At 35.1% G+C, this 27112-nt stretch overlaps 1 protein-coding gene and 1 long non-coding RNA gene across 12 annotated transcripts in view; one reads left to right on the top strand and one right to left on the bottom strand.

Moving 5' to 3' along the window:
• The window catches only part of ATRNL1 (attractin like 1), a 715591-nt gene that overhangs the window by 41812 nt on the left and 646667 nt on the right, over positions 1–27112 (top strand). For all 11 annotated transcript variants that reach the window (XR_014253040.1, XR_014253041.1, XR_014253042.1 and 8 more), the window contains exons 6-8: positions 8127–8301; positions 11206–11293; positions 21773–22028. Coding sequence is in view for 8 of the 11 variants with exons in the window: in XM_082423366.1 (XP_082279492.1) it covers positions 8127–8301; positions 11206–11293; positions 21773–22028 (519 nt within the window). In the remaining 3 variants the exon portion in view is untranslated. The remainder of the gene's footprint in view (positions 1–8126; positions 8302–11205; positions 11294–21772; positions 22029–27112) is intronic.
• Positions 1–27112, bottom strand: part of LOC309642220 — a 392437-nt gene that overhangs the window by 308424 nt on the left and 56901 nt on the right. The window lies entirely within an intron of this gene.

The following is a 27112-nucleotide window of genomic DNA, read 5'->3' as shown; positions in this document are numbered from 1 at the left end:
TCAGTCCTTTGGTTTTAGATTTTAGCATTTGCCATTGGGTGGCAGTATTGACTACCAGAGCACACACTTAGACTCCGTGGCATTATTCAGGTTGTAAAAACTTGATGATTTTGTTTGTTTTAGAAAAATATAAAATCTGTTATCTCAGATCCATGAATATTTTATCATACATTATTTTTTTTCTGGGTTAGTCATATAACATATTAAGACAGAGTTAGTTACTTTAGGATAGTGTGTATAAGTACACATGAGACTATAGGTTGCTTTAAAGAAATTCACAGCATAGCTTACGTTTTCCTTTAGAAATTTAATAATAATGAACGTGATCTCTCTATTTAACTCTGTGGAGAGACAAGCAACAGATAATGTGCTAGATTAAATTCTTCTCTTTTTGTTCATTTTCCCCACCTAGCAAAAACAGCAAATCCAACTTTTTGCAAGAGGCAATAAGTTTTTATTCCTCAGCTACTTGAAAAGTTGTTTAAAAATAAAAATAGTATTGAGGATGTATATATAACAAGCTTTATTTACTAATTCATTCATTTGTTTTTGTTCATTTTATGTAACAAAAATTTTACAGCTTCTTCCAAGTGCTAGATACTATTCTAGGACCTTTGAATATATCACGGAACAAAGAAAGTAAAGATCCTTGTGGATCTTACATTCAAGCTAAGAGAGACAGACCATAGATAATCAACATAACATATATATTATACATACAATATTTTAGAAAGGGATAAGTGTAATGGAAAAATAAGGTGGAGCTGAGAAGGAGGGGATAGATAGATCTAGGGATGGGAGTTAACAATTTTAAATAAAATGATCAGGTTAGGCCTTATTGAGAAGGTGACATTTGAGTAAAGACTTGAAGCAAGTGAGGGAGTTAGCTATATAGATATTTAGGAGAAGGGCATTTCAGGCAGAGGGAATAGCCATTGGCAAAGGCCCTAAGGCAGGAACATGCCTGGTGTGTGTGAGGGCCAGCAAAAGGCCAGTGTGCCTGGAATTGAATCACTGAGGGGCAGGTTGTCAGATGTGAGCTCAGAGAAGTTGCAGAGCAAGGAGATGATCGGGGATATGGAGGTAAGGTGCTGGAGTGATGGAGGTTTGTGAGGAATGGAGCTAGATGAGCTAAGCCTTAGTGTTGTAGGCCATTGGAAGGATTTTGACTTTTACCCTAAGTGAAATGGGGAGCCATTGTAGAATTTTGAGCAGGTGATTGATATAATCTGACTTAGTTTTAAAAGGTTCCTGTTGACTTCTATATTGAGAATAGACTACGAAAGCAGAGTACCAGTTAAGAGACTACTACTATAATTATAATCTAGATGAGAAATGATAGTAGTGTGGGCAGGCAGCAAAGAAGGTAAGAATTGCTTAATACTGAATGTGATTTTAAAACAGAGTTAATAGGATTTGTTGATGCATTGGATATGGGGGATGGGAGAAAGAAAAGAGTCAAGGATGACTTGAAGATTTTTTTGACCTTAGAGTAAGATAGAGTTGTCATCAGTTGACATGAGGAAGATTTTAGGAGGAAGATCAGTTTGAATTTGGTATGTTACATTTGAGATGTCTTTTAGACATCTAAGAGGAGATGTTGAAAAGGCAGTTGGAGTTTAGTGGAGAGAGGTCTGTACTGTTTGGGGCTGCTTGGCTTAAAAATGTTAAATTGGAAATGGCTGATGATACTTAAAGCCATGAGATCAGATGAGATCATGAGGGAAGGGAGTGTAGAGAGAGAGAATAGAACAAAGGGCTGAGCTGTGGGTTACAACAAAATTCACAGAATATTCTGTGCTAGACATAGGTTCCTTCCTTGTGGAAGGTTACCTAATGTTGAAGTATTTACAACCACTTACTTTATTGCCTCTGACTTAGATAGGTGGGATAAACAAATCCTGCTTTCAATCCCAGCTATCTCTGTATTTGTCATTTTCAGCTAATCAGAACCAGTCTATAAAGGTTTGTTTTCAAGCCTTTCACAACTCAAAAATAGTAATTGGAAAGCACTGATCTTTGCTAACAGAAGGGCAGTTCCTTTCCATACTGTAATCACATCATTGACCTAAACTGTGAGAACCAAGTATTCTTGGAACAGATCTGGTGTAGTGATTACCACTCACAAATTCATTGTTCTGTAAAACTGGATATTGTCAGAACAGCTGTGGACATTTAAAATACACTAAAATTGATAACTGTCCTTTGGAGATTGGTTTTATGGGCCTAGAAAATGTTTAGAATACTTTGGATACTGAAACAAAATCAAAATTTTCTGATGAGGTTAGAAGATAGGACTCTTGCAATGATGTTGTCTCATTTTGCCTTTTATTGTGGAGAACTTCAGATTCAATATGATCATAAGACTATTTCTGGAGTGATTACAGTAAGTTACATGTACCTCTCTTCAAATCTTCTTAGCATACTTTTCCTTTCCTATTAGCAGTCCAGTTTCTTTGTAGGAAATTGCCTTTCACTCATTGAGAGTGGTCTTGATGGGATGATAAATCCAGATACCTGTCTATTTTAAGCTTGGTTTTTTCAGCCTCTTTTTAAAAATTCTTTGAATTTCCCCATGTTTTTCCAACAAATATCCATTTTTCCTCAACCTAGCCAAAAGTAGTTTCTGTGGCTTACAACAAAAGAAATCTAGCTGATATACTACACTAGAGGTACTATTCAGGGAATTGCTGTTAAACTCACTTGAAGACTTTAAATTTTTATCCTTCTTTATGGAAGAAAAGTTATTTTAGAAAATTAATTTATATAAAGCAAATAAAAATTTTGTACTGATTTCCAGTATCAAAACAGAGATAGAGGGCTTCCCTGGTGGCGCAGTGGTTGAGAGTCTGCCTGCTAATGCAGGGGACACGGGTTCGAGCCCTGGTCTGGGAAGATCCCACATGCCAAGGAGCAACTGGGCCCGTGAGCCACAACTACTGAGCCTGCGCATCTGGAGCTTGTGCTCCGCAACAAGAGAGGCCGCGATGGTGAGAGGCCCGCGCACCGCGATGAAGAGTGGCCCCCGCTTGCCGCAACTAGAGAGAGCCCTAGCACAGAAACGAAGACCCAACACAGCCAAAAATAAATAAATAAATAAATAAATAATAAAAATAAAGGAATTCCTTTAAAAAAAAAAAAAAACAGAGATAGAGTCCCTTAGAAAAACTTTTCCAGTGCAAAATAGACTACTTTGGGAAGGAAGAAAGAATATAATTCAGTAGTTCTGGAATTGCTTTGGAGAAACTTTCAAAACTTTGTAGTACTTTCTTTATTCTAGGTTTTGTCCTTTGCAATTATTTCTCAATTGTATTTACCTCTGATTATAGAAATTTTTAGTTGTAATTTTACTGTTTTCTTTTGGCATGTATATTTACTATACCTAATAATGCTGGGCTTCATTAACATATTTTGCCTGTAGACTTAATTATACTTAATTTCCTTGTATATTAAAATGAGAGGATGGACTTCATAATAGTAATAACGTTACTATTATGAAGGTTTCATTATAGTATTTAACGTTAAGTACAATCTCATTCAATCTTATTTTATTTTCACAGAATCCTATGTTCTTCTACGTATAATCTCCATGATTAAACTGAAGTTTAGAGAAGTTAATTCGTCCCAGGTTTCATAGCTAATAAGTTGGAAAGCGAGGTTTGACTTCATAGCTCTTGCTCTTAATCTTTTATGGCTCCAAGGTTATTTTCATTCATTCATTCATTCATTCATTCATTCATGCAGTAAGTGAATACTGAGGCCAGTCATGTAAGAGTTGTGGGCCATGTTAAGGATTTTTATTTTTAGTGTGATGGGAAATCATTGAAAGATTTTGAGTAGGGAAATGATAAGAGTAGATTTATATTTTTAATCATTCTGGTTGCATTGTGGAGAGTTGAATGTGATAGGAAGGGAGCAAGAATGGAAATAAGTAGACCAGTTTGGAGACTGTTGCAATAGTCCAGGTGAGATTGGATGGTGGCTTGTACTAGGATGGTAGTTGGAAAGGAAAGGATCAGTGTTGAGAGCCTGATAGAGGTGATCGAATTTAAAAATGTTTATAATTGGTAAGGTACAGACACTTAGACACCAACCAATCACAATTGATGCTGACTTTAGGACTGGGGCAGGATCCTGGATGAGCCATGCTGTGCCAGGCATTACCCCTTTAGTTGTCTTTTGCGGCGAGTCTGGATTATCTCAGAGGGGCAAGGGGAACTGGGAAGGGGAAGGCCTGGTACCTGCAGCAGCATCTACTTAACAATCAGTGAAGCATTTCCATGTTTTAACAGTTGGAAAGGCTGTATTCCTGCATACGTAATGAATGTCAGTCCAGGATTTGTTGGATATGGGTGTGGGAGAAAAAGAGAACTCATGAATAGCTCCAAGATCTTTGCCCTGAGCAACTGGGTAAATGGAAGTGCCGTTTACTGAGATGGTAAACACTGGTGAAGGAGCAGATTTGGAAGGGAAAAAAATCAAGATTTTAGTTTTGGACATGTTAAGTTTGAGATGATTATGAGACATCCAAGTGGAAATGTCATGTAGGTAGTTTCATTTTGAGTCTGGAATTCAAGAGAGATTGTGAGGATGGAGGTATAAATTTAAAAGGGATGAGTATAATTCCACTTTGGATTGTAGAACAGTCTCAAAAATTTGTCTCGCGGTAGCCTGTCACTAATGCCGAAAGTTACATCATGAGAAATTCATTTATGCTCTTTGGATTAACCCATGGAAAAGGTAGCATATTAAATCTTTATGAAAACCCACTGTAATGTGAATTAGTTTATTACCTCTTTTTCAAGACAGCTGTGATCTGCTTACCTTGAGGAGATTCCCATATTGATTGATAAGAGTTATACAGGGAGAATTATGCAGAGATGTTCCATAACAGGACAGATAATGAAGTGGTAGATTTTTCATGGATGTGTTTTTATAAAAAGGGAATCTTGGATGGCCTTAAATGATATTTAATGGGTGGTGAAGCCTTTGTGTGTATAAAGTGTTCTCTATAGTTATTTGTGTTTTAAATTAATATTCAGTTTATAAATTTACATTTTTAATCATTTTAGTTATGAGTGCAGAAAACTACAAATTAAGATATCTAATTTTCCTTAAACTTTTAAGTCATATTCATAAATCTTTCATTCTGTTTATAAACTTATTAATTTAGAGTAAAATAAAGACAATCTGTAGAGTTTGGTTATAGACCATTCCTTCTAATAACTGCTAGAAGTTACATAAAATAAGGTAGTAACAAAGAGAAAGAATTTGACTGCTGGTTTGCATAGAAAAGTAGATATTTTAGATTATAGAGTAAAAATTAAAAAATCTCTAAAATCCAATTTCTTGTATTAAATAACAGTATTTATCTGAAGTTAATAAATAAAATAAATTTAGTTATTAGCATTAGTTTCCTATAATTGCTGTAACAAATTACCACAAACTTGGTGTCTTAACACACATTTATTAATCTCTTAACCATTCTGGAGGTTAAAAGTCTGAAATATGTTTCACTGAGCCCAAATCAAGGGGTTTTCAGGGTCACACTTCTTCTGAGGCTCTAAGAAAGAATCTGCATCCTTGACTTTTCTAGTAATAGAGTTTCAATCCCTACATTCATTAGCTCTTTTCCCCTACTCCATCTCCAAAGCATGGAGCACAGCATCCTGCTTCAGTGGTAATATTGATTTCTCCTTCTGTAGTCAAATCTCTCTTACAAGGACACTTGTGATTACATGTAGAGCCCTGTGCTCTAGAGCCTGCGAGCCACAGCTACTGAGCCCGCATGCCACAACTATTGACGCCTGCGTGCCTACAGCCCGTGCTCCGCAACAATGAGAAGCCCGCGCACTGCAACAAAGAGCAGCCCCCGCTCACTGCAACTAGAGAAAGCCTGTGCGCAGCAACGAAGGCCCAATGCAGCCAAAAATAATAATAAATAAAATAAATAAATTAAAAAAAGAATAGATACCTAAAATACCTAAAATAAAAAAAAAATAGTACAAAGAATATACAAATGCCCTTTACCCAGATTAACCTATTTTTAACATTTTACCCTTTTTGCTTTATTATTCCTGATTTAAAATAAATCTACATTTTTCTTTTTAAGAAAACAAGATATAGCATTCAGACCAATTAGGTATACCTCTTATGTGTAATGTCCATATGATCTTATTTCTCTTCAGTTAAGTTAGAGGTTGGTAAACTTTTCTGTAGAAGGCCATATAGTAACTATTTTTGGCTTTGGGAATTGTATGATATCTGTTGCAACTACTCAACTCTGCTGAGTACTGCAAAAGTAGCCATAGATAATACTTAAATGAATGAGCATACTGTGTTCTTAAAAAAATTTATTACAAAAACAGGTAGTGGGTTGGATTTTGCTCACGGGCTGTTGTTTGCCAACCTGAGTTAAATGAGTTCTAAGTGGTTTAGAATTGTAGTTTAACTTTTTTAAACAAAAACCAGCGAGTTCCTTTAATTTCTTTGGTTACCAAGGAATAGTTCACAGTCTTTTCACTCAGAAGTTATAAAGTTTTCTATATTTGATTTAAAAGATTGTGTTGTTATCAAAGAGATAATCTAGGGTGCTATCTAATTTGTACCTGAAAAATACAGACTCATAGAATGTAAGCATTGAAAAGGACTTGGAAGATGAATGAATGAATGCATGGGTGAGTGAACAAATGAGAAAATAAAAACTGTAAAGGCTAATATTTCTGATATTAGGGTCTGTTTGGAAGCTTTAAAACTTTGTGATTCAGTGATAATCCAGAACTTTTTGATATAAGCAAACTTAACATCAAGTGATTGATCTCATAATTGTGTAAAAATGCCACTTGATTGCAGTGCCGGCATTTGTGTTGACTAGTTAGGACCAAGTAGTATCCTTACTGCAGGCTAAAAAGAATATTGAAGAGTACTGATACTTTTGTGATAAGTGAAGGTCAACAGATGTTATGGCATGTTATATGGATAAAAAAGGTTTGTAAAAGATAATTGAAAGAAAAGTGCTGGGAGAATTATGTTGTCAAAATAATATAGGTATCTTAAAGTTGCATAAAAAAGGTGCTATGGAATTGATATCATTTTCCACTTAGTACCAATGATTTACTTTGAGCAGAACAACACCATCCATCATTTTAAGCAAAAATTAATTTTAATGATTTTATAAGTTTGTTTATATACATAATTTATAAGTTTATGTTGGTTTTATATTTATAAAAGAACTTTAAACATAAGGACTTTATTTCTAGTTTTTGTTTAAGCATATTAGTTTCATTAGAATTAAATTAATCTGTGAGCCCTTAAATTTGATGAAAATACATTTCCTTTAGGAGCATTCCTTCCATAACTGAAGTTTGAGAAACACTGATCTAGCCTAGCCTGCTACATTTTACAGATGAGGAACCAAGACTCATGAGTAACATCATGAACGTGGATAGGAAAAGGCAGTGTTTTTAACTTGGAGTATTTACGTTATCCTGAACTGATTAATAGTTTTTATTTTATTATGCATAATAATTTTTTCTGTTTGAGAATAATAAGCCTCTCTACTGATGCCAATTTTGGTTGTTCTTAATAAGAATGATGCTAAGAAAAAATGTAATTTTATTTTTATATTTCTTTAATAGTTTACAATTTATGAATGCTTTAATTTCCACTGTCTTTAAAAAATTAAATATTTATAATAATCCTTAGGAGGTAGATTGTTATTTCTGTTTTATAGATGAAGGCTTGATGATGGCAAAGGTAAGCAGACTTTCCCAAGGTCACACTTTTAGTAAGAGACAGAAGTGGGATTTGAGTACATTGTTTTCTCTTCTAATATCCTATTAGCATACTGAAATAAATCTGAAATTTATATCATTTAAGTAATTCTTTCAGATTGTATTATTTATTTGAACGTATCCAAGTCTGATCTGAGTGTATAATTTTTTCCTCTGTAAGCATTACATTTGCTTTTAGAGTTTTCCCGTAAGTTATATTTCAGACCATTTATGTACATTATATTTATTAATACGATGAGCATTGGATTCTTAAATTCTCTTAATCCATGTATTCTATTTCCACAATCTAAGGTCTTTGTTTAATGCATTGTGTTGTTTGATTTTTTTAAATAGGTCCTGATTGTTCTTTGAATGTTCCTTCCACTGAGTCTTACTGGATTCTGCCAAATGTTAAACCCTTCAGTCCTTCTGTAGGTCGGGCTTCCCATAAAGCTGTTTTACATGGGAAATTTATGTGGGTGATTGGTGGATATACTTTTAACTACAGTTCTTTCCAAATGGTCCTGAAGTAAGTTTTCTTTTTTTTTTTTTTCAGACTTTCATAGTCTAATTTTTAAGCTGGATATTTTTGGGTAATAAGACTATCCTAAATGCCTTATGTTATTGATATACAAATTTATGAATGATTATTTTTGTAATAGTATCTGTTTGCCACATAGGACTGATTTGAGAATATATAAACTCAGTGTATCAATAAGTTATTTGTCATTGGGCATATAGGTTTGTTCTATATAGATATTTCATTAACTTTCTAGAGTGCTTTTTAATAAATTCTGAATAAGAAAACTATTAACTTTAAATAAGCCCAGACCAGGCCAAGCCTATATTGGGCATTCTGAATACTGCTACCTTTTATTTTTTCAGAATGAAGTATAATTGCTTATATAAAAGTACTTTCAGTTTTTCTGCAAATTTTTTTTTTATTAATTAATTAATTAATTTTATTTTATTTTTTTATTTTTTATTTTTTTGGCTGTGTTGAGTCTTCGTTTCTGTGCGAGGGCTTTCTCTAGTTGCGGCAAGCGGGGGCCACTCTTCATCGCAGTGCGCGGGCCTCTCACTATCGCGGCCTCTCTGGTTGCAGAGCACAGGCTCCAGACGCGCAAGCTCAGTAGTTGTGGCTCACGGGCCCAGTTGCTCCGCGGCATGTGGGATCTTCCCAGACCAGGGCTCGAACCCGTGTCCCCTGCATTGGCAGGTGGATTCTCAACCACTGCGCCACCAGGGAAGCCCCTCTGCAAATTTTAATTTACCTAAACTTTTACTTTGCATTTACTTTACAAGCTTTTGTTGGGAGAACAGTGCCAGTATTATAAGATAGGTTATGCATTTACTGTTGACTCAATAGAGATTGTCCTTTGCATGATTAGATGACAAGGAGAACTGCATGGATGCTAGCTTTATCTGATCTTTTTCAGCTGATAATTTTATTTTATGAACTATTCAATAACAGAATAAAAGAGGAAATAAGAATAATTTGATTATCAATGTTGTTTTCAGGGGTGATATTCATAATATGTAACAACTGATGCAACTTGGGCATCAACCAGTTGGAACCGACCCTGGACAGTGTACCATAAAGGTGTATACCCAAAAGGGTTGCCATATTTAGTAGATAAATATACAGGACACACAGTTAAATTTGAATTTTAGATCAACAGTGAATAATTTTTTAGTATGCGTAGGCCTCGTAATTTTATTTTATTTTTTGGTTTTGTCCCAAATATTGCATGGATCATACTTATACTACAAAATTGTTGTTTATCTGAAATTCAGGTTTAACTGGGCATTCTGTATTTTATCTGTAAACTCCAATTTCTGAAAATATTCGTCCTATTAATTTTGGGGATTAAAAAATTCTGTGTATAAGAGGAGACTGCTTTAAAACTATGATTGAATAAGACTGGAATTAAAGTATGAAATAAAATAAAATAAATTCTGGAGAGAGGGAGGAAGAATTTTAGGTAAATATTTAAGTGAACAATTAGAATTCTGTAACACAATAAATGAAGGATAAAATATAGTAGAAAGAATTGAAAGAGAGTTGGTAGGATTAAAATGAATTGTTAAGATATGCAAAGAACCTGAGGAACCGAGAGTTAAATGTGGAAAAGAAAAGGACATTAACTATGATTCATGAAAATGAAAAGGTTGTGAAAATAAAGTAGAACTTTGGATTAAATTGTGATATTTGCGAAGTAGAGTTGTGAAGACAGAGTATAGTTGTCAAGGAAACATGGAGATCCTAAAAGGTTGTGTTCTGTACAAGTTAAATAGCATATTTTAAATTGTGATGAATTTTACTTGATATTCTCCTAAACATATATTTTCCATTTGAACCAGATAGTTTAATTTTTTTTTTTTTTTGTCTGAAACCTGGTTCTTTTGGTTACAGTGTTTATTTAGCTTTATAGTAAACTAGAGGTATCAGCTTAGAAGTAATCAGCAACTTTGTTGCTGTTTTCACAGGTTAGAGAATATTTTTTCATTTTTCTGAATGTGGTTTAGTTGTAGGTAAGGATGTTTAAAAGCTTTTAGAAGTGATGGTGTCAGTCATAAGTTGATTTATCTTCTGTAGTAGAATTTAATTGAGGTGTAGATGTTATGCTTAAGACAAATTATTCAGTAAATAATATAAAAGTTTTGTATTAGTGTCTATTAAATTAGAGAGTATTTTACGGAACATTTATACATCGACATTAGAATTAATATGTATTCATGGGCATAGCAAATTGTTTTGAACACTTACTTTGTGCTTAGTACTTGGGATCTCTCAGTGGACATAATGAATATCCCATCTTTGTGAAGTTAGTGAGGAAAGACAGGCAATTAGAAAAAAATGTAATTAGCATGATAAATATGAATATTATAAATAAATTATATATATGCACATATATTCATATATAGATATAGATAGATAGCAAGATAGGTAGGAGGGGTAAGCAAATCAGGAATGCCAAAGAGGAGGGAGTTGCAGTCACAAATGTAGTGATGTAGGCTTCATGGGAAAGGTGAGAGCTGAGCAAAGACTTGAAGGGGTCAGACATTGGCAGCAAAGAAAGCCAGAAAAAAGCCTTACGGTAGGAGCTACAAGGAGGCCCAGGTGACTTTAAAAGTGTAGAGGAGCTCACTATTGTTTAGGTTAATCAGCTGATTCAGAACAAATTAACTCCGGTAATAAATAGCCTAGTCAAGTTATTGTATATTATACATTCTGATGATTGAATCCTAATTTAGACTAGGTATATCTTGAATGAGTCTCTATTAGAAATTTCTAATATGGTATATGAAATTATGAGTTTATTCTAATTGTTTTTGAATTTAATGAATATTTAAATACAAGAAAGCATATGCAAATTACAAAACTGAAAATGAATCTTAGCTTATAAAGTTTTTTTTTTCTTGTTTTTAGTTACAATTTAGAAAGCAGTATATGGAATGTAGGAACTGTATCAAGGGGACCTCTCCAGAGATATGGGCATTCTCTTGCTTTATATCAGGTATGAATCCTGCTTTAAATTTTAATCTTTTTTTTTCTTTTTTCAGACTTTACCTTAGAGTAAAAAATACTAAATCTCAGATTTATTTCAAACATTTAATAAGAACAGTAGATCATATGAATCACAATAACTTGAGATGTCAAAGACTTTTATACTATTTTAGTAAAAAAAAAAGAGATTTTAATACAGTCCTCCATTGAACATGAGAAGAAATGAAGGTTGAGTTTTTGTCCATGATATACATTACAAAAATTTACCATTTTAACCATTTTTAAGAGTAGAATTCATTCAGTGGCATTAAGTATATTCAAGTTGTTGTACAGCCATTACTGTTATTTTCAGACCTCTTTCCATCTTGCAAAACTGAAACTCTATACCCATACAGTAACTCCTCATTTCCCCCTTTCCCCAGACCCTGCAAACTACCATTCTGCTTTCTGTCTCTGTGAATTTGACTATTCTAGGTACCTCATGTAAGTGAAATCATACAGTGCTTGTCCTTTAATGACTGGCTTATTTCACTTGGCATGGTGTCCTCAAGATTCATCCATCTTGTAGCATGTGTCAGAATTTCCTTCCTTTTTACGTCTGAATAATGTTCTGTTGTATGTGTATATTGCACTGCATTTTGTTTATCCATTCATCCATCAATAGATACTTGGGTTGCTTCCACCTTTTTGGTTATTATGAATAATGCTACTATGAACATGGGTATACAACTATCTTTTCAAGTCCCTGATTTCATTTCTTTTGGATAGATAGCCAGAAGTGGAACTGCTGGATTGTATGGTAATTCTATTTTTAATTTTTTGAGGAACTGCCATATTGTTTTCCACAGCAGCTGTAACCATTTTACATTCCTACCAGCAGTGCACAAAGGTTTCAATTCCTCCATATCCTTGTCAACACTCATTATTTTCCTCTTCCTTCCTTCCTTCCTTCCTTCCTTCCTAACTTCCTTCCTATGTTAGCCATCCTGATGGATGTAAAGCTGTATCTCATTGTGGTTTTGATTTGTATTTCCTTAATGATTTGTGATATTTAACATCTTTTCAAGTGCTTATTGGCTATTTGTATGCTTTCTCTGGAGAAACATATATTCAAGTCTTTTGCCCATTTTTAACTTTTTTTTTGGTGTTGAGTTGTAGGAGTTCTTTATATATTCTGGATTTTATCTGCTAATTGGATATATGATTTGCAAATATCTTCTCTTATCCTGTGGGCTATCTTTTCACTCTATTGATAGTGTCCTTTGACGGGCAGGTTTTTAATTTTGAAACAGTCCAATTTATCTGTTTTTTCTTTTATTGCCAGTGCTTTTGGTGTCATATCCAAGAAATCATTGCCAAATCCAATATTATGAAGCCTTTTCACTATGTTTTCTTTTAAGAATTGTGAAGTTTTAGTTCTTAGGTCGTTAATCTATTTTGAGTTAATTTTTGTTTAGGGTATAAAGTAAGGGCCCAATTTTTTTCTCTTACATGTGGATATTCAGTGTTCCCAGCATTATTTGTTGAAAAGACTTTTTTCCCCGTTAAATGGTCTTGGCACTCTTGTTGAAAGCATTTGATCATATATGCAAAGATTTATTTCTGAGCTCTCTAGTCCTTTGATCTAGGTCTGTGTTTATTCCAGTACCACACTATTTTGATTAGTGTAGTTTTGTAGTAAGTTTTGAAATGAAGAGATGTGAGACCTCCAACTGCAGTCTTGTTTTTCAAGTTTGTTTTATCTATTTGGGGTCCCTTAAGATTCCATATTAATTTTAGGATGGATTTTTCTACTTATGCAAAATGTCATTGGGATTTTGATAGGGATTGCTTTGTAATCAGTTATTTTTATGTATTTGTGGGGTTCATGAATTTAGCATGATTAAAATCAGGCTACTTAACTGGTTTTTATTTTGAATCAACAAAAATTCATGTATTTTGTCGACTGTGACTACACTCTTCAAATAAGAACTTATATATTTTCTGTGCTTGTTTAAGAAAATTTGGAAAACACAGGAGCAATGTAAAGAATAAACTACCACTGTTTTTTGCTATGCATATACATGTTTAAGAAATTAAATAAAAATCTCTCTATGTACATATGTATGTGGATATATGCTTCTTTGTTTTCTTTCAGTTTTGTTTTTTAGTTTTTTGATTTATTTCATTTCTTGTAACAGCTTTATTGAGATATAATTGGCATACGATACAATTCATGTGTTTAAAATGTACTGTTGAATGCTTTTTAGTATCTTCAGAGTTGTGCAATTATCTCTTGCAGGTTTGTCAAGATTGCAGTGTTGGGTAATCAATTTTAGAATATTTTCATCACCTTGTAAAGAAGTCCTGTACCCTTCAGCTGTCACCCCAAACCTTCTCATCCTCCCAGCTTTAAGCAATCATGAAGCTGTTTCCTTTCTCTGTAGATTTGTCTTTCATATAAATGAAATTGTTTACTATGTAGCTTATGACTGGCATGTTGCAGCATATATCAGTACTTAATTTTTATGGTTAAATAATATCTATTGTATGGATATTTTACATTTTGTTTATCCATTTATCAGTTGATGGGCACTTGGGTTGTTTCCCCTTTTGGCTATTATGAATAATGCTGCTATGAACATTCATGTATAAGTTTTTGTGTGGACATTCATTCTTTCATTTCTCTTGGGTATATATAGAGTTGAAGTTGCTGGATCATATGGTAACTGTTAACTTTTTGAGGGACTTCCTGACTGTTTTCCAAGGTGGTTGCACCATTTTATAGTCCCGCCAACTTTGTATGAAGGTTCCAACGTGTACACATCCTCGCTAAGACTAGTTAAGCTGTCTTTTTGTTGATAGCCATCCTAATAGGTGTGAAGTGGTACCTCATGTTTGATTTGCATTTCCATGTTGACTAATGATGTTAGTCATGTGCTTTTTTGGGTATTTGTATTTTCTTTGGAGAAATGTCTATTTAAGTCCTTTGCCCATTTTTAAATTTTTGATATGTCAGAGTTCTTTATATATTCTAGATACAAGTCCCTTATCAGATACATGATTTGCAAATATTTATTCCACTTCTTTTACTTTCTTGATGGTGTCTTTTGAAGCACAAAAGTTTTTAACTTTGATGAAATCCAGTATATCTTTTTTTTCCCTTTTGTTTCTTGTGATTTTGGTGTCATATCTAAGAATCTATTGTCAAATCTAAGGTCATGCATATTTAGCCCATGTTTTTTTTTAAGTGTTTTATAGATTTTTTGGATCTTACCTTTAGGTCTTTTATCCACTTGAAGTTTTGTATGTCATGTGCAGTGAGGATTCAGGTTCACTGTTTTGCATGTGACTATCCAGTTCTCTTAGCACTGTTTGTTGAAGAGACTGTTCTTTCCCCATTGAATGGTCCTGGCACTTTTGCCAAATATCAATTAGCCATAGATATATGGATTTTTTTCTGGACTCTTAGTTCTGTTGATTTGTATGTTTCTCTTTTTGCCAGTAGCATACTATCTTGATTACTTTTGCTTTGTAGTAAGTTTTAAAGTTGAGAAGTGCTAATCCTCCAATTTTATTTCCATATGCATTTTGGAATCAACTTGTAAATTTCTACAGAGAAGCCATTTGGAATTTTAATAGAGATTGCATTGAATCTGTAGATCAATTTGGAGAGTATTGCCATCTTAACAATATCAAGTCTTCTGATCCATGAACACAGGAGGTCTTTCCATTCATTTAGATCTTTCAGAATTTCTTTCAACAATGTTTTGTAGCTTTGAGTATAAGTTTGGAATTTCTTTTGTTAAATTTATTCCTAGTTATTTTATTCTTTTTGATGCTTTTGTAGATTGAATTGTTTATTTAGTTTCATTTTTGGATTGTTCATTGCAAGCTTATAGAAGTATAATTGATTTTTTGTACATTGATCTTTTATTCTGCAATGTTGCTGAAGTCATTTATTAACTCTAATTGGTTTTTTTTTAGATTTTTTTTTTTAAACATCTTTATTGGAATATAATTGCTTTACAATGTTGTGTTAGTTTCTGCTGTATAACAAAGTGAATCAGCTATATGCATATATATATATCCCCATATCCCCTCCCTCTTGCGTCTCCCTCCTACCCTCCTTTTCCCACCCCTCTAAGTGGTCACAAAGCACCGAGCTGATCTCCCTGTGCTATGCGGCTGCTTCCCACTAGCTATCTGTTTTACATTTAGTAGTGTGTATATGTCAGTGCTACTCTCTCACTCCATCCCAGCTTACCCTTCCCCCTCCCTGTGTCCTCAAGGCCATTCTCTATGTCTGTGTCTTTATTCCTGTCCTGCCCCTAGGTTCATCAGAACGATTTTTTTTAAGATTCCATATATATATGTTGGCATACGGTATTTGTTTTTCTCTTTCTGACTTACTTCACTCTGTATGACAGACTTAGGTCCATCCACCTCATTACAAATAACTCAATTTCGTTTCTTTCTATGGCTGAATAATATGCCACTGTATATAGGTGCAACATCTTCTTTATCCATTCATCTGTCGATGGACACTTAGGTTGCTTCCATGTCCTGTCTACTGCAGGACAATAGTGCTGCAGTGAACATTGTGGTACATGTCTCTTTTTGAATTATGGTTTTCTCAGGGTATATGCCCAGTCGTGGGATTGCTGGGTCATATGGTAATTCTATTTTTAGTTTTTTAAGGAGCCTTTGTACTGTTCTCCATAGTGGCTGTATCAGTTTACATTCGCACCAGCAGTGCATCTCCACATCCTCTCCAGAATTTATTGTTTGTAGATTTATTGATGATGGCCATTCTAACTGGTGTGAGGTGATACCTGATTATAATTTTGATTTGCATCTCTCTAATGATTAGTGATGTTGAGCATCCTTTCATCGGTTTGTTGGCAATCTGTATTTCTTCTTTGGAGAAATGTCTATTTAGGTCTTCTGCCCATTTTTGGATTGGGTTGTTTGTTTTTTTAATATTGAACTGTATGAGCTACTTGTATATTTTGGAGATTAATCTTTTCTCAGTTGCTTCATTTGCAAATATGTTCTCCCATTCTGAGGGTTGTCTTTTCGTCTTGTTTATGGTTTCCTTTGCTGTGCAAAAGCTTTTAAGTTTCATTAGGTCCCATTTGTTTATTTTTGTTTTTATTTCCATTTCTCTAGGAGGTGGGTCAAAAAGGATCTTGCTGTGATTTATGTCATGGAGTGTTCTGCCTATGTTTTCCGCTAAAAGGAAGCATATTTCCTTTATGCCTACTTTCTGGAGAGTTTTTATCATAAATGGGTGTTGAATTTTGTCAAAAGATTTTTCTGCATCTGTTGAGATTATCATATGGTTTTTATCCTTCATTTTGTTAATATGGTGTATCACATTGATTGATTTGCGTATACTGAAGAATCCTTCCATTCCCGGGACAAACCCCACTTGATCATGGTATATGATCCTTTTAATGTGCTGTTGGATTCTGTTTGCTAGTATTTTGTGGAGGATTTTTGCATCTATGTTCATCAGTGATATTGGCCTGTAGTTTTCTTTCTTTGTGACATCTTTGTCTGGTTTTGGTATCAGGGTGATGGTGGCCTCGTAGAATGAGTTTGGGAGTGTTCCTCCCTCTACTATATTTTGGAAGAGTTTGAGAAGGATAGGTGTTAGTTCTTCTCTAAATGTTTGATAGAATTTGCCTCTGAAGCCATCTGGTCCTGGACTTTCGTTTGCTGGAAGATTTTTAATCACAGTTTCAATTTCAGTGCTTGTGATTGGTCTGTTTATATTTTCTATTTCTTCCTGGTTCAGTCTCGGAAGGTTGTGCTTTTCTAAGAATTTGTCCATTTCTTCCAGGTTGTCCATTTTATTGGCATATAGTTGCTTGTAGTAGTCTCTCATGATCCTTTGTATTTCTGCAGTGTCAGTTGTTATTTCTCCTTTTTCATTTCTAATTCTGTTGATTTGAGTCTTCTCCCTTTTTTTCTTGATGAGTCTGACTAATGGTTTATCAATTTTGTTTATCTTCTCAAAGAGCCAGCTTTTAGTTTTATTGATCTTTGCTATTGTTTCCTTCATTTCTTTTTCATTTATTTCTGATCTGATCTTTATGATTTCTTTCTTTCTGCTAACTTTGGAGTTTTTTTGGTTCTTCTTTCTCTAATTGCTTTAGGTGTAAGGTTAGGTTGTTTATTTGAGGTTTTTCTTGTTTCTGGAAGTAGTATTGTATTGCTATAAACTTCCCTCTTAGAACTGCTTTTGCTGCATCCCATAGGTTTTGGGTCATCGTGTTTTCATTGTCATTTGTTTCTAAGTATTTTTTGATTTCCTCTTTGATATCTTCAGTGATCTCTTGGTTATTTTGTAGCGTATTGTTTAGCCTCCATGTGTTTGTATTTTTTACAGTTTTTTCCTGTAATTGATATCTAGTCTCATAGTGTTGTGGTCGGAAAAGATACTTGGTACAATTTCAATTTTCTTAAATTTACCAAAGCTTGATCTGTGACCCAAGATATGGTCTATCCTGGAGAATGTTCCATGAGCACTTGAGAAGAAAGTGTATTGTGTTGTTTTTGGATGGAATGTCCTATAAATATCAATTAAGTCCATTTTGTTTAATTTGTCATTTAAAGCTTGTGTTTCCTTATTTATTTCATTTTGGATGATCTGTCCACTGGTGAGAGTGGGGTGTTAAAGTCCCCTACTACGATTGTGTTACTGTCGATTTCCCCTTTTATGGCTGTTAGCATTTGCCTTATGTATTGAGGTGCTCCTATGTTGGGTGCATAAATATATGCCATTGTTATATCTTCTTGGATTGATCCCTTGATCATTATGTAGTGTCCTTCTTTGTCTTTTGTAATAGCCTTTATTTTAAAGTCTGTTTTGTCTCATATGAGAATTGCTATTCCAGCTTTCTTTTGATTTCCATTTGCATGGAATATCTTTTTCCATCCCCTCACTTTCAGTCTGTATGTGTCCCTAGGTCTGAAGTGGGTCTCTTGTGGACAGCATATATACAGGTCTTGTTTTTGTATCCATTCAGCCAGTCTGTGTCTTTTGGTTAAAGCATTTAATCCATTTACATTTAAGGTAATTATCGATATGTATGTTCCTATTACCATTTTCTTAATGTTTTGTGTTTGTTTTTGTAGGTCTTTCCCGTATCTTGTGTTTCCTGCCTAGAGAAGTTTCTTTAACATTTGTTGTAAAGCTGGTTTGGTGGTGCTGAATTCTCTTAGCTTTTGCTTGTCTGAAAAGCTTTTGACTTCTCCATCAAATCTGAATGAGATCCTTGCTGGGTAGAGTAATCTTGATTGTAGGTTTTTCCCTTTCCTCACTTTAAATATGTCCTGCCACCCCCTTCTGGCTTTCAGAATTTCTGCTGAAAGATTAGCTGTTAACCTTATGGGGATTCCCTTGTATGTTATTTGTTGCTTTTCCCTTGCTGCTTTTAATATTTTTTCTTTGTATTTAATTTTTGATAGTTTGATTAATATGTGTCTCGGCATGTTTGTCTTTGGGTTTATCCTGTATGGGACTCTCTGCGCTTCCAGGACTTCATTGACTATTTCCTTTCCCATGTTAGGGAAGTTTTTGACTATAATCTCTTCAAATATTTTCTCAGACCCTTTCTTTTTCTCTTCTTCCTCTGGGACCCCTATAATTCGAATGTTGGTGTGTTTAATGTTGTCCCAGAGGTCTCTGAGACTGTTCTCAATTCTTTTCATTCTTTTTTCTTTTTTCTGCTCCCTGGCAGTTATTTCCACCATTTTATCTTCCAGCTTACTCATCCATTCTTCTGCCTTAGTTATTCTGCTATTGATTCCTTCTAGAGTATTTTTAATTTCAGTTATTGTGTTGTTCATCACTGTTTGCTATTTAGTTCTTCTAGATCCTTGTTAAATGTTTCTTGTATTTTCTCCATTCTGTTTCTGAGATTTTGGATCATCTATACTACTACTACTCTGAATTCTTTTTCTGGTATGTTTCCTAGTTCATCTTCATTTATTTGGTCTTGTAGGTTTTTACCTTGCTTCTTCGTCTGTAATGTTTTTTCTTGTCGTTTCTTTTTTTTTGATGGTTGGGGCTGTATTCCTGTCTTACCGGTTGTTTGGCCTGAGGCGTCCAACACTGGAGTTTGCAGGCAGTTGGATAGAGCCGGGCCTTGGTGCTGAGAGGAGGACCTCTGGGAGGCCTCACTGTGATTAATTTTCCCTGGGGTGTGAGGTTCTCTGTTAATCCAGTGGTTTGGACTTGGAGCTCCCACCACAGGAGCTTGGGCCTGACCTCTGGCCTGGGAACCAAGCCAAAAAAAAAAAAAAAAGAAAGAATGAAAGAAAAAAGGAGCAGTACAATATCAAAGAATAAAAAAACAAAAAGATTTGAAAGATAAAAAATATATTAGGAAAAGTAAAAATATAATTGCAACAACTGCAAGAAGGTAAAATAAAACCACAACAGAAAAAATAAAAAAAAAGGTGGGGGAACAAGCCAAAAGGAGAGAACAATAACAAAGTATAAAGAATAAAATAAAATTAGAAAAATAAAAGATTTATTAGGAAAAATAAAAATATAAATGAATCAACAAGGTAAAACAGAACTCCAATCTAAAAGAGGAAAAAGAAAAAGAAAATAAAAAGCCTTGGCTATGTGGGAGGAGTTTAGTTGGGGGTGGAACTTAGGCAGGGGTGGGGTTTAGGGTGGGGCGGGACCTAGGCGGGTGGGGGGTGTGACATTTGAGCATGGGGCGGGGCCTAGGCTCAGGACCCATGCAGCCAGAAAAGGCCCTGGGGGCGGTGCGTGTGTGGGGCAACGTTCAAGCATGGGGCAGGGCCTCTGGTTAGGACCTGGCAGGAGGGGAGAGGCAGCAAGTGGAAAGGAGGGCCTCTGGAGTGTGGAGTTCCGGAGTTTGGAGGTAGGGCCCTGGGTGAGGGTATGTTGGTGGGGTTTAGGCCCAGCCTGTTGGAGGCGGTCTCCATGTGTAGAGGTAGGGCCCTGGGTGGGAGTGCAGGGGCAGGGTTTGGGCTCTGCATGGCAGGAGGGAGGCTCCGAGGGCAGAGGATTAGGCCCGGGAGCCCAACAGTCTTCCCAGTGCCTAAGTGGACAGGGAAAGCGCTGGCCCCCTTCCCTTCCGTTCCTTCACGTCCCTCCTGCACCGTCTCCCCCAGGGTCTCCCCCAACCCGTTGGATCCCTAACTATGGGTGGGCCCCACTGGGTGTAGGAACTCTTCCCCTCCCCCAGCCGCCCCTCAGGTGTGCCGGTTCTGGAGGTCCAGCCTTTGCTTTTGCTCCCCCTTCCCTCCCACTTCCTCAGGACCCGCACGGCTGGAGGGGGCCTTGGTGGGCAGAGGATCAGGCCTGGGATCTCAACAGGTTCCTGGGGGTCCAAGTGGGCAGGGGAAACCTGGCCATGCTCCCTTTTGATCCTCTGCCCTCCACGTGGTTCCTCAATTTCCCCCTTCCGGCCTGAGTTCCCTTCCCCTCCCCCAGCTGCCCTTCAGGGGCGCCAGTCCTGTCCCACCTCCACTTCTCCCCCTTCACTCCCCCAATGCCCCACGTCCTACCCAGTTGCTGGGGGGTCCTCCCATCCCCTTAGGTGTCCATGGTCCCTCATCGGTGCCTGGTAGGTGCCCTAGTTGTGCGGAGACACGAATTCTGCCTTCTCCTAGTCCGCCATCTTGACTCCGCCCCCTCTAATTGTTTTTTATTGCTTAGTATTCTCTGTATACAAGTTCATATCATGTACAAATAGAAATATTTTACTCTTCTTTTCCAATCCGCATACCTTTATTCAGTTTTCGCATATTTGCTCTGGCTAAACCCTTGAGTACAATGTTGAATGTAAGTGGCAAAAGCAGGCATCTCTATCTTATTACTGACCTTGGTGAAACAGTCAGTCTTTTACCATTAAGTGTATGTAATATCAGCTTTCTGTTTTTCTTAAATGCTCTTTATTAGGTTGAAGAAATTCTTTTCTCTTTCTAGGTTGTTGAAATAGTAATGATTTATATATATCATTCATTTCAATCATACTGAAATTGTATCATTTATAAGTGCTATAAGGTATTTGCTCATAGCCATGAGAAGTGGTAATAAAAATGTACTCCACATAATATACACAAATGTGATCTACCTTTCCGGTGAACAATGATGAAAACAGTGAATGACTGAGACTAGCACAAAGCAGTACAAATAGACGGTAAAATTCAAATTTAACAACTAGGGACTCAACAACTAGGATAATTAAAACATGGTTAATTGACTACATAACTTTTAAATAAAATACCTTAAAGTAACTTTTTGTAAGTGTGGATTTTCCCCCTTCTTCTAAGTAAAAGAATTAATTATCATTACTCATGTGTTCCCATTTGACTTTTTACAAAGAAGAACTATGTCTTATGCATGTTGTGAGCAATTACTAAAATTTAATGTTTAAATTTAATCTTTATTTTTAATTAATATACCTTGCTAAGATACAAATATCTTTTTATTAACATATGTTTTTTTAATTTACAGGAAAACATCTTTATGTATGGAGGCAGAATTGAAACAAGTGATGGCAATGTCACAGATGAATTATGGGTTTTTAACATACATAGTCAGTCGTGGAGTACAAAAACTCCTACTGTGCTTGGACATGGTCAGCAGTATGCTGTGGAGGGACATTCAGCACATATTATGGAGTTGGATAGTAGAGATGTTGTCATGATCATAATATTTGGATATTCTGCAATATATGGTTATACAAGCAGCATACAGGAATACCATATCTGTGAGTTACTTTGAACATGTAACTATGTACTCTTCTTTATTGGTTGAGAATATTTTATCTATAATAAAATCTTCATATGAATTTAGTCAAAATGGTTAGTTATTTGAAATTAGAATTATAAACCAAGAATTAATACTTTTTACTATAAACTTTTTTATTTTGTGTTAGATATTGTCCTTTAATATGTAAGTTATCTTCTTAGCCAAATGTGCAGAAATGTTACATACCAGACACATTTTCTAAGAATTGAGAATATGTATTTTAAATATCTGAAATTCCAATAGATGGTGCTATTTCTTTGGATTTTACTTAAGAACCGAAAGCTAAAACTACCCCAGTTTCTCTACTATGCATTCCATGATTTCAGGATTTTTCATTTTTCAAGGTTCTGTTTCTAATCTTATTGCAGTATCTCTATGTATGTATTACTCTTCTAAATTAAGCTTCCCAAAGACAGTCTTTTGGCTTCTATAAAAGATTATATCTGGTGTGCGAAGGTGACTGGGGCAATCTACATATGACTCTTAAATACTCGAATTTATTTTTCTGGTACTTTATTTCTTTGAATTCTTTATGACATTTTCAAACAGTTGTAAGCTTTTTTTTCTTTTTTAATTTGCCTACAAATGTATATACGCTATGTTTGCTATTTAGATTCAGGAACACACTCCATTTCTGGTTCTGGCCAGGATTATGAACTCAAGTTTTTGGCCCTTTTGTGTATAGACAACTATATTGAACTATTTAGAGTCCTTGTGTAGTCTTAATGAGAAAACTCATTTGCAGATCACCATTAGCAACAACAAGAGAGTGCTTGTGTGTCAGAGGAAGACTCCCTTCTAAATTCTCCACTGTTTCCCCGTCAGTCCTTTTAAGTGATCTTTTCTTTTTCATATCCCCAGTACAGCTGGGCTGGAATTGGGATATGTATCCTCCTTACTTCTTACTGTCATTTCCACTCTATTTTTACTCCTTCCTCCTTTAAATCACTCAACTTTGAATCTTACATCATCAGACTATACCACCTACTACTTCTCCATCTTACTCTCCTCTGTTGCTCCTTTGATCACCGTGCTTAATTCCTGGAAGAATATAGCTTCTGGCTCACTGTCTCTGTCCTACATATATTAGCCAGATATTTTAATGGATATTTTAGGATCCATTTAAATACTTCTGTCCTCTCAATTTTTTGATCTCTCTTACAAAGATCTTGTTTTCCATCCTGTTTGGGTCTTTCTCTTGCATTGCGGTACTCTTGACCTTGTGTACCTGCTACGAATCCCATAATTTCCATTTCAAGTATCTTACTCTTCAAGTGCTGATGATCTTTCCAGCTTACTCCTGAAGAGTGTCCAGACTCTGGGAATTCTTCAGCCTTACCAGAGCCTTTAGTCCGTTGAGCCTCTGGTCAGTGCTTCACTCTCTCTCACCCTTTCTTGTCCGTATTTCTCATTTACCGAGTTTTAAGTTCATAATCACTGATCTGTCTTACAGTTTTCCAAGATGACTGTTTCATATGTTTTCCTTTCTCTCTTCAAACTTCCAACACTTCACTCTTCATCATTACTCTCTTACTTCTTATTTTACTGAGAAAATAGAAGAAATCTAAAGAGAATTCTGGTGATAGGAACATTTTAGAGTGTAATGGTTAATAAATGCTGCATTAAATAAGCCTGTTTACATACATTATTGTCATAACAAACTCATGGTAGCAGTGAAGCAAATGTGGGTGAGTCGTTCTCATTTTTCAGATGGGCCCAAGAGTTGTTTAAGCAAGAGTGACAAATTTTCTATGTAAAAAGGTTGTTTTCTTTTTTGATTTTGTTTTTAATTTTTGGTTTTATTATAGTGTTCAGGGAATGTTGTAGGTATTATTTCTACTTTTTGTAATTTATTGAGATTTTCTTTGGGGCCCAATTTTCATAAATGTTCTATAGACACTTGAAAAGGAGGTAAATCCTATAATATCAAAGTATAGCATTTGATACATATATATAAAATCTACTTTATTGATTATTCTGTTTAGGTCTTCTCTTCCTTACTTATGATATTTTTTAACTTGATCTATCATGCTCCGAAAGTTAATAAAAGTCTAAAAATATTAGTTTATTTTTGCCTATTTCTTCTTGTGTATTCTGGAATTTATGCTTTATGGAAGTTGCTATTATGGATATTCATAACTGTTATATCTTTATTGCAAATTGTATCTTTTAATATTATAAAGTGCTTTGTTCAGTGTTTTTTGATCTGATTTCAACATAGTCTATTATTAGTATTATGGCTCTTGGTTTTTTTTTTGGTGGGGAAGTCAGTCTTTTCCCAGTGTACCTTTGCCCATTCCTTTATTGTTAACCATTCAGAATCACTTTGTTTTAAATATATCTCTTGTATACAAGAGAAAGTTGGATTTTGCTTTGTGATCCCTCTGGTTTTTGTACATTTTATGTACATTTTATGTTTTTTTAAAGTTACTTTGTTGTCTTTTTTTGTTTTTAATTATAGCTCTTCTCATGATTAGGGAGAGTGAGGACCATTTTTTGTGGGAACAAGATAGGTAGTGTTTGAGATCTGCCATTAGGCTTCTTCCATGTTCCTTGTTTCTTGTCTTCCTTTCTGCATTCTTGCAGCTTTCTCTATCTGATTCTCTTAGTTTCACCGGCTTTTTGCACGTTCGCACCTGATTTGGAGTTGGTGAGTTTTTTTCATTCCTAATTTCTCTGGAAATTTAATTTTCTTTTTCTTTCACTTTTCCTCCCCATGTTTTCCTTATTTTATATGTCTTCCCTGAGGAAAACGGGAAGATTCAGGATTAAACTATTACCATGCTTGTACTTGAACCATAGGTGATGACTTTTTAAGTTTTAAAATGAATACTTTAAGTTGACAGTTAACCAGTACTTTTACTCTTTGATCAACCTCCAATTTACAGGCTACTGTTTCTACTAATTTAATTCATATTGTTTTACTTTGAACACATTTGACGTTATTATAAGTACTTTATGCTAGGGGTCACAATCTTTTCTATAAAGGGACAGATAGTAACTATTTTAGGCTTTGTGGACCATATGGTCTTTGTCAAAACTAATCAACTCTGCTGTTGTAACACGAAAGGAGCCATAAACATAAACAGATGGGCATGGCTTTGTTCTAGATTTAGCCCTGGGTCTTAGTTTGCCTACCCCTGCTCTAGAGAGAGAGTGTGGACTTCTGGGGGCCTAGCAACGCAGGTCCAAATTAAGTTAAACTTTTGGCATGTGGTTTTTTTTTTTTTTGAGTTTGTATGTAAGATGAATTTATGCCCCAAAGTGACATTATGTTTAGTCTATGCCCAAACTCCTTTTTTCCTCTATGTAGAGCCAGAGCTGAAATAGATGTTTTCTGTCTGCCTCTGCAGAACAGATTTTTTTTTTTAAATTTAATTTATTTATTTATTTATGGCTGTGTTGGGTCTTCGTTTCTGTGCGAGGGCTTTCTCTAGTTGCGGCAAGCGGGGGCCACTCTTCATCGCGGTGCGCGGGCCTCTCACTATCGCGGCCTCTCTTGTTGCGGAGCACAGGCTCCAGACGCGCAGGCTCAGTAATTGTGGCTCACGGGCCTAGTTGCTCCGCGGCATGTGGGATCTTCCCAGACCAGGGCTCGAACCCGTGTCCCCTGCATTGGCAGGCAGATTCTGAACCACTGCGCCACCAGGGAAGCCCAGAACAGATTTTTAAAAACCTCACTTTTTCATTGATGGTATAACCCTTTAGGGATCCCGACTTTATATAGAAGTTCTTTGATGACATACCTGCATGGGTTTACCTGCAGTATTGGCCATTGAAACAAATCTATAGGTCACCTGATTCGTACATGCCTTCCCTACCCCATCTCCCTACTGGATATAGTTTACAGTTCACGGAATATATTTTACTTTTTTAATATTTCCCTTTATTGAAGGATAGTCTTATTCAGTCCTGAGACATGGTGGTGGTTATACTTTCCACGGATGGTTAGGAAGGCACAACGAATTTATTCTAATCTTCTCTGAATGGTAAATGTTGCTATGGATTGTTAACCAGTTAATTCATTGGTTGGTAGGTTTTCGGTTTTATTTGGAATAATTTGATTACAAAATGTCAAGTGTAGTTTTGGTAAATTTTAAAGTATTTCTACAGAGGAGTTTTTTTTTTGTTTTTTTGCCTTATACTATAACCAAAATAGTATTTCTAAATAAATTTATCAACAGGGTATTTTTGGTTTGATTTTTGTCCTATTAATTGTATTATTTGTTAGATACCTTTATGAATGTATATAAGGTGGAAATGGGAAGAATACATGATTTATGAGTTTTATAAGAATAGTAGGTGAATTATGAGTAGTTTTAAAATGCTATAAATTATTTAAGTACAAAGTAAAACTCATCAATTTTTCTAAAATGATATCTTAATAATATAAAGTTAACATATTACTTGACTCCTAAAGCATTTTGAATTTGTCGCTTATTGTTAAAGTATGTGATGTCAAAAAAATAATCTGTAAGTACTTCCACTTTGGAAAGTACTTATGAAAGAATACAAAACAATAGGTATATCTAAAGATGTTGTCAGAGTAATTAAGTTGTGTATACCATAGACAAGTGCTACTTTAGGGAACGATACTATGTTAAGTAAGGCTGCTCTGAATATAAGTAATGGGATAATTTATCATCTTAGTTATAAGTGAATGCTTATCTCTGTGGAGAGAGTTAAAATTTTTTCCCTCTGTTCTTAGTGGGAATTACTACACTGTGATGTGAGTTTAGGCTCTTTTTCTAGACTGATTTTAATGGCATCAACTACCCAAATGTAGATTGGATTTACTTTGATTAACCTTACATGTTTAAAGCTTCTAGGAAACTAAGAAAAAAAGTTTGTTTTTTTTTTAATTAAACAAGAGGCTATCACTTTAACCAGCATTGCAGTGAGGGTAACTGAAAAGAAAGCTGAAGTTATAGCATAGTAATTCATGAAAACCATATTTTACTAGATAAAAATTTACTCTGAAGTATACCCTAAGGATATTGATCTCACCATTATGTAGAAATTTTAAAAAGAGACAAAAACTTC

This window comes from Balaenoptera physalus (genome assembly GCF_965194825.1).
Source record: "Balaenoptera physalus genome assembly, chromosome: 14".
Taxonomy (NCBI): domain Eukaryota; kingdom Metazoa; phylum Chordata; class Mammalia; order Artiodactyla; family Balaenopteridae; genus Balaenoptera; species Balaenoptera physalus.
Note: the sequence above shows the minus strand (reverse complement) of the source record. Positions and strands in the feature narration are given on the sequence as shown.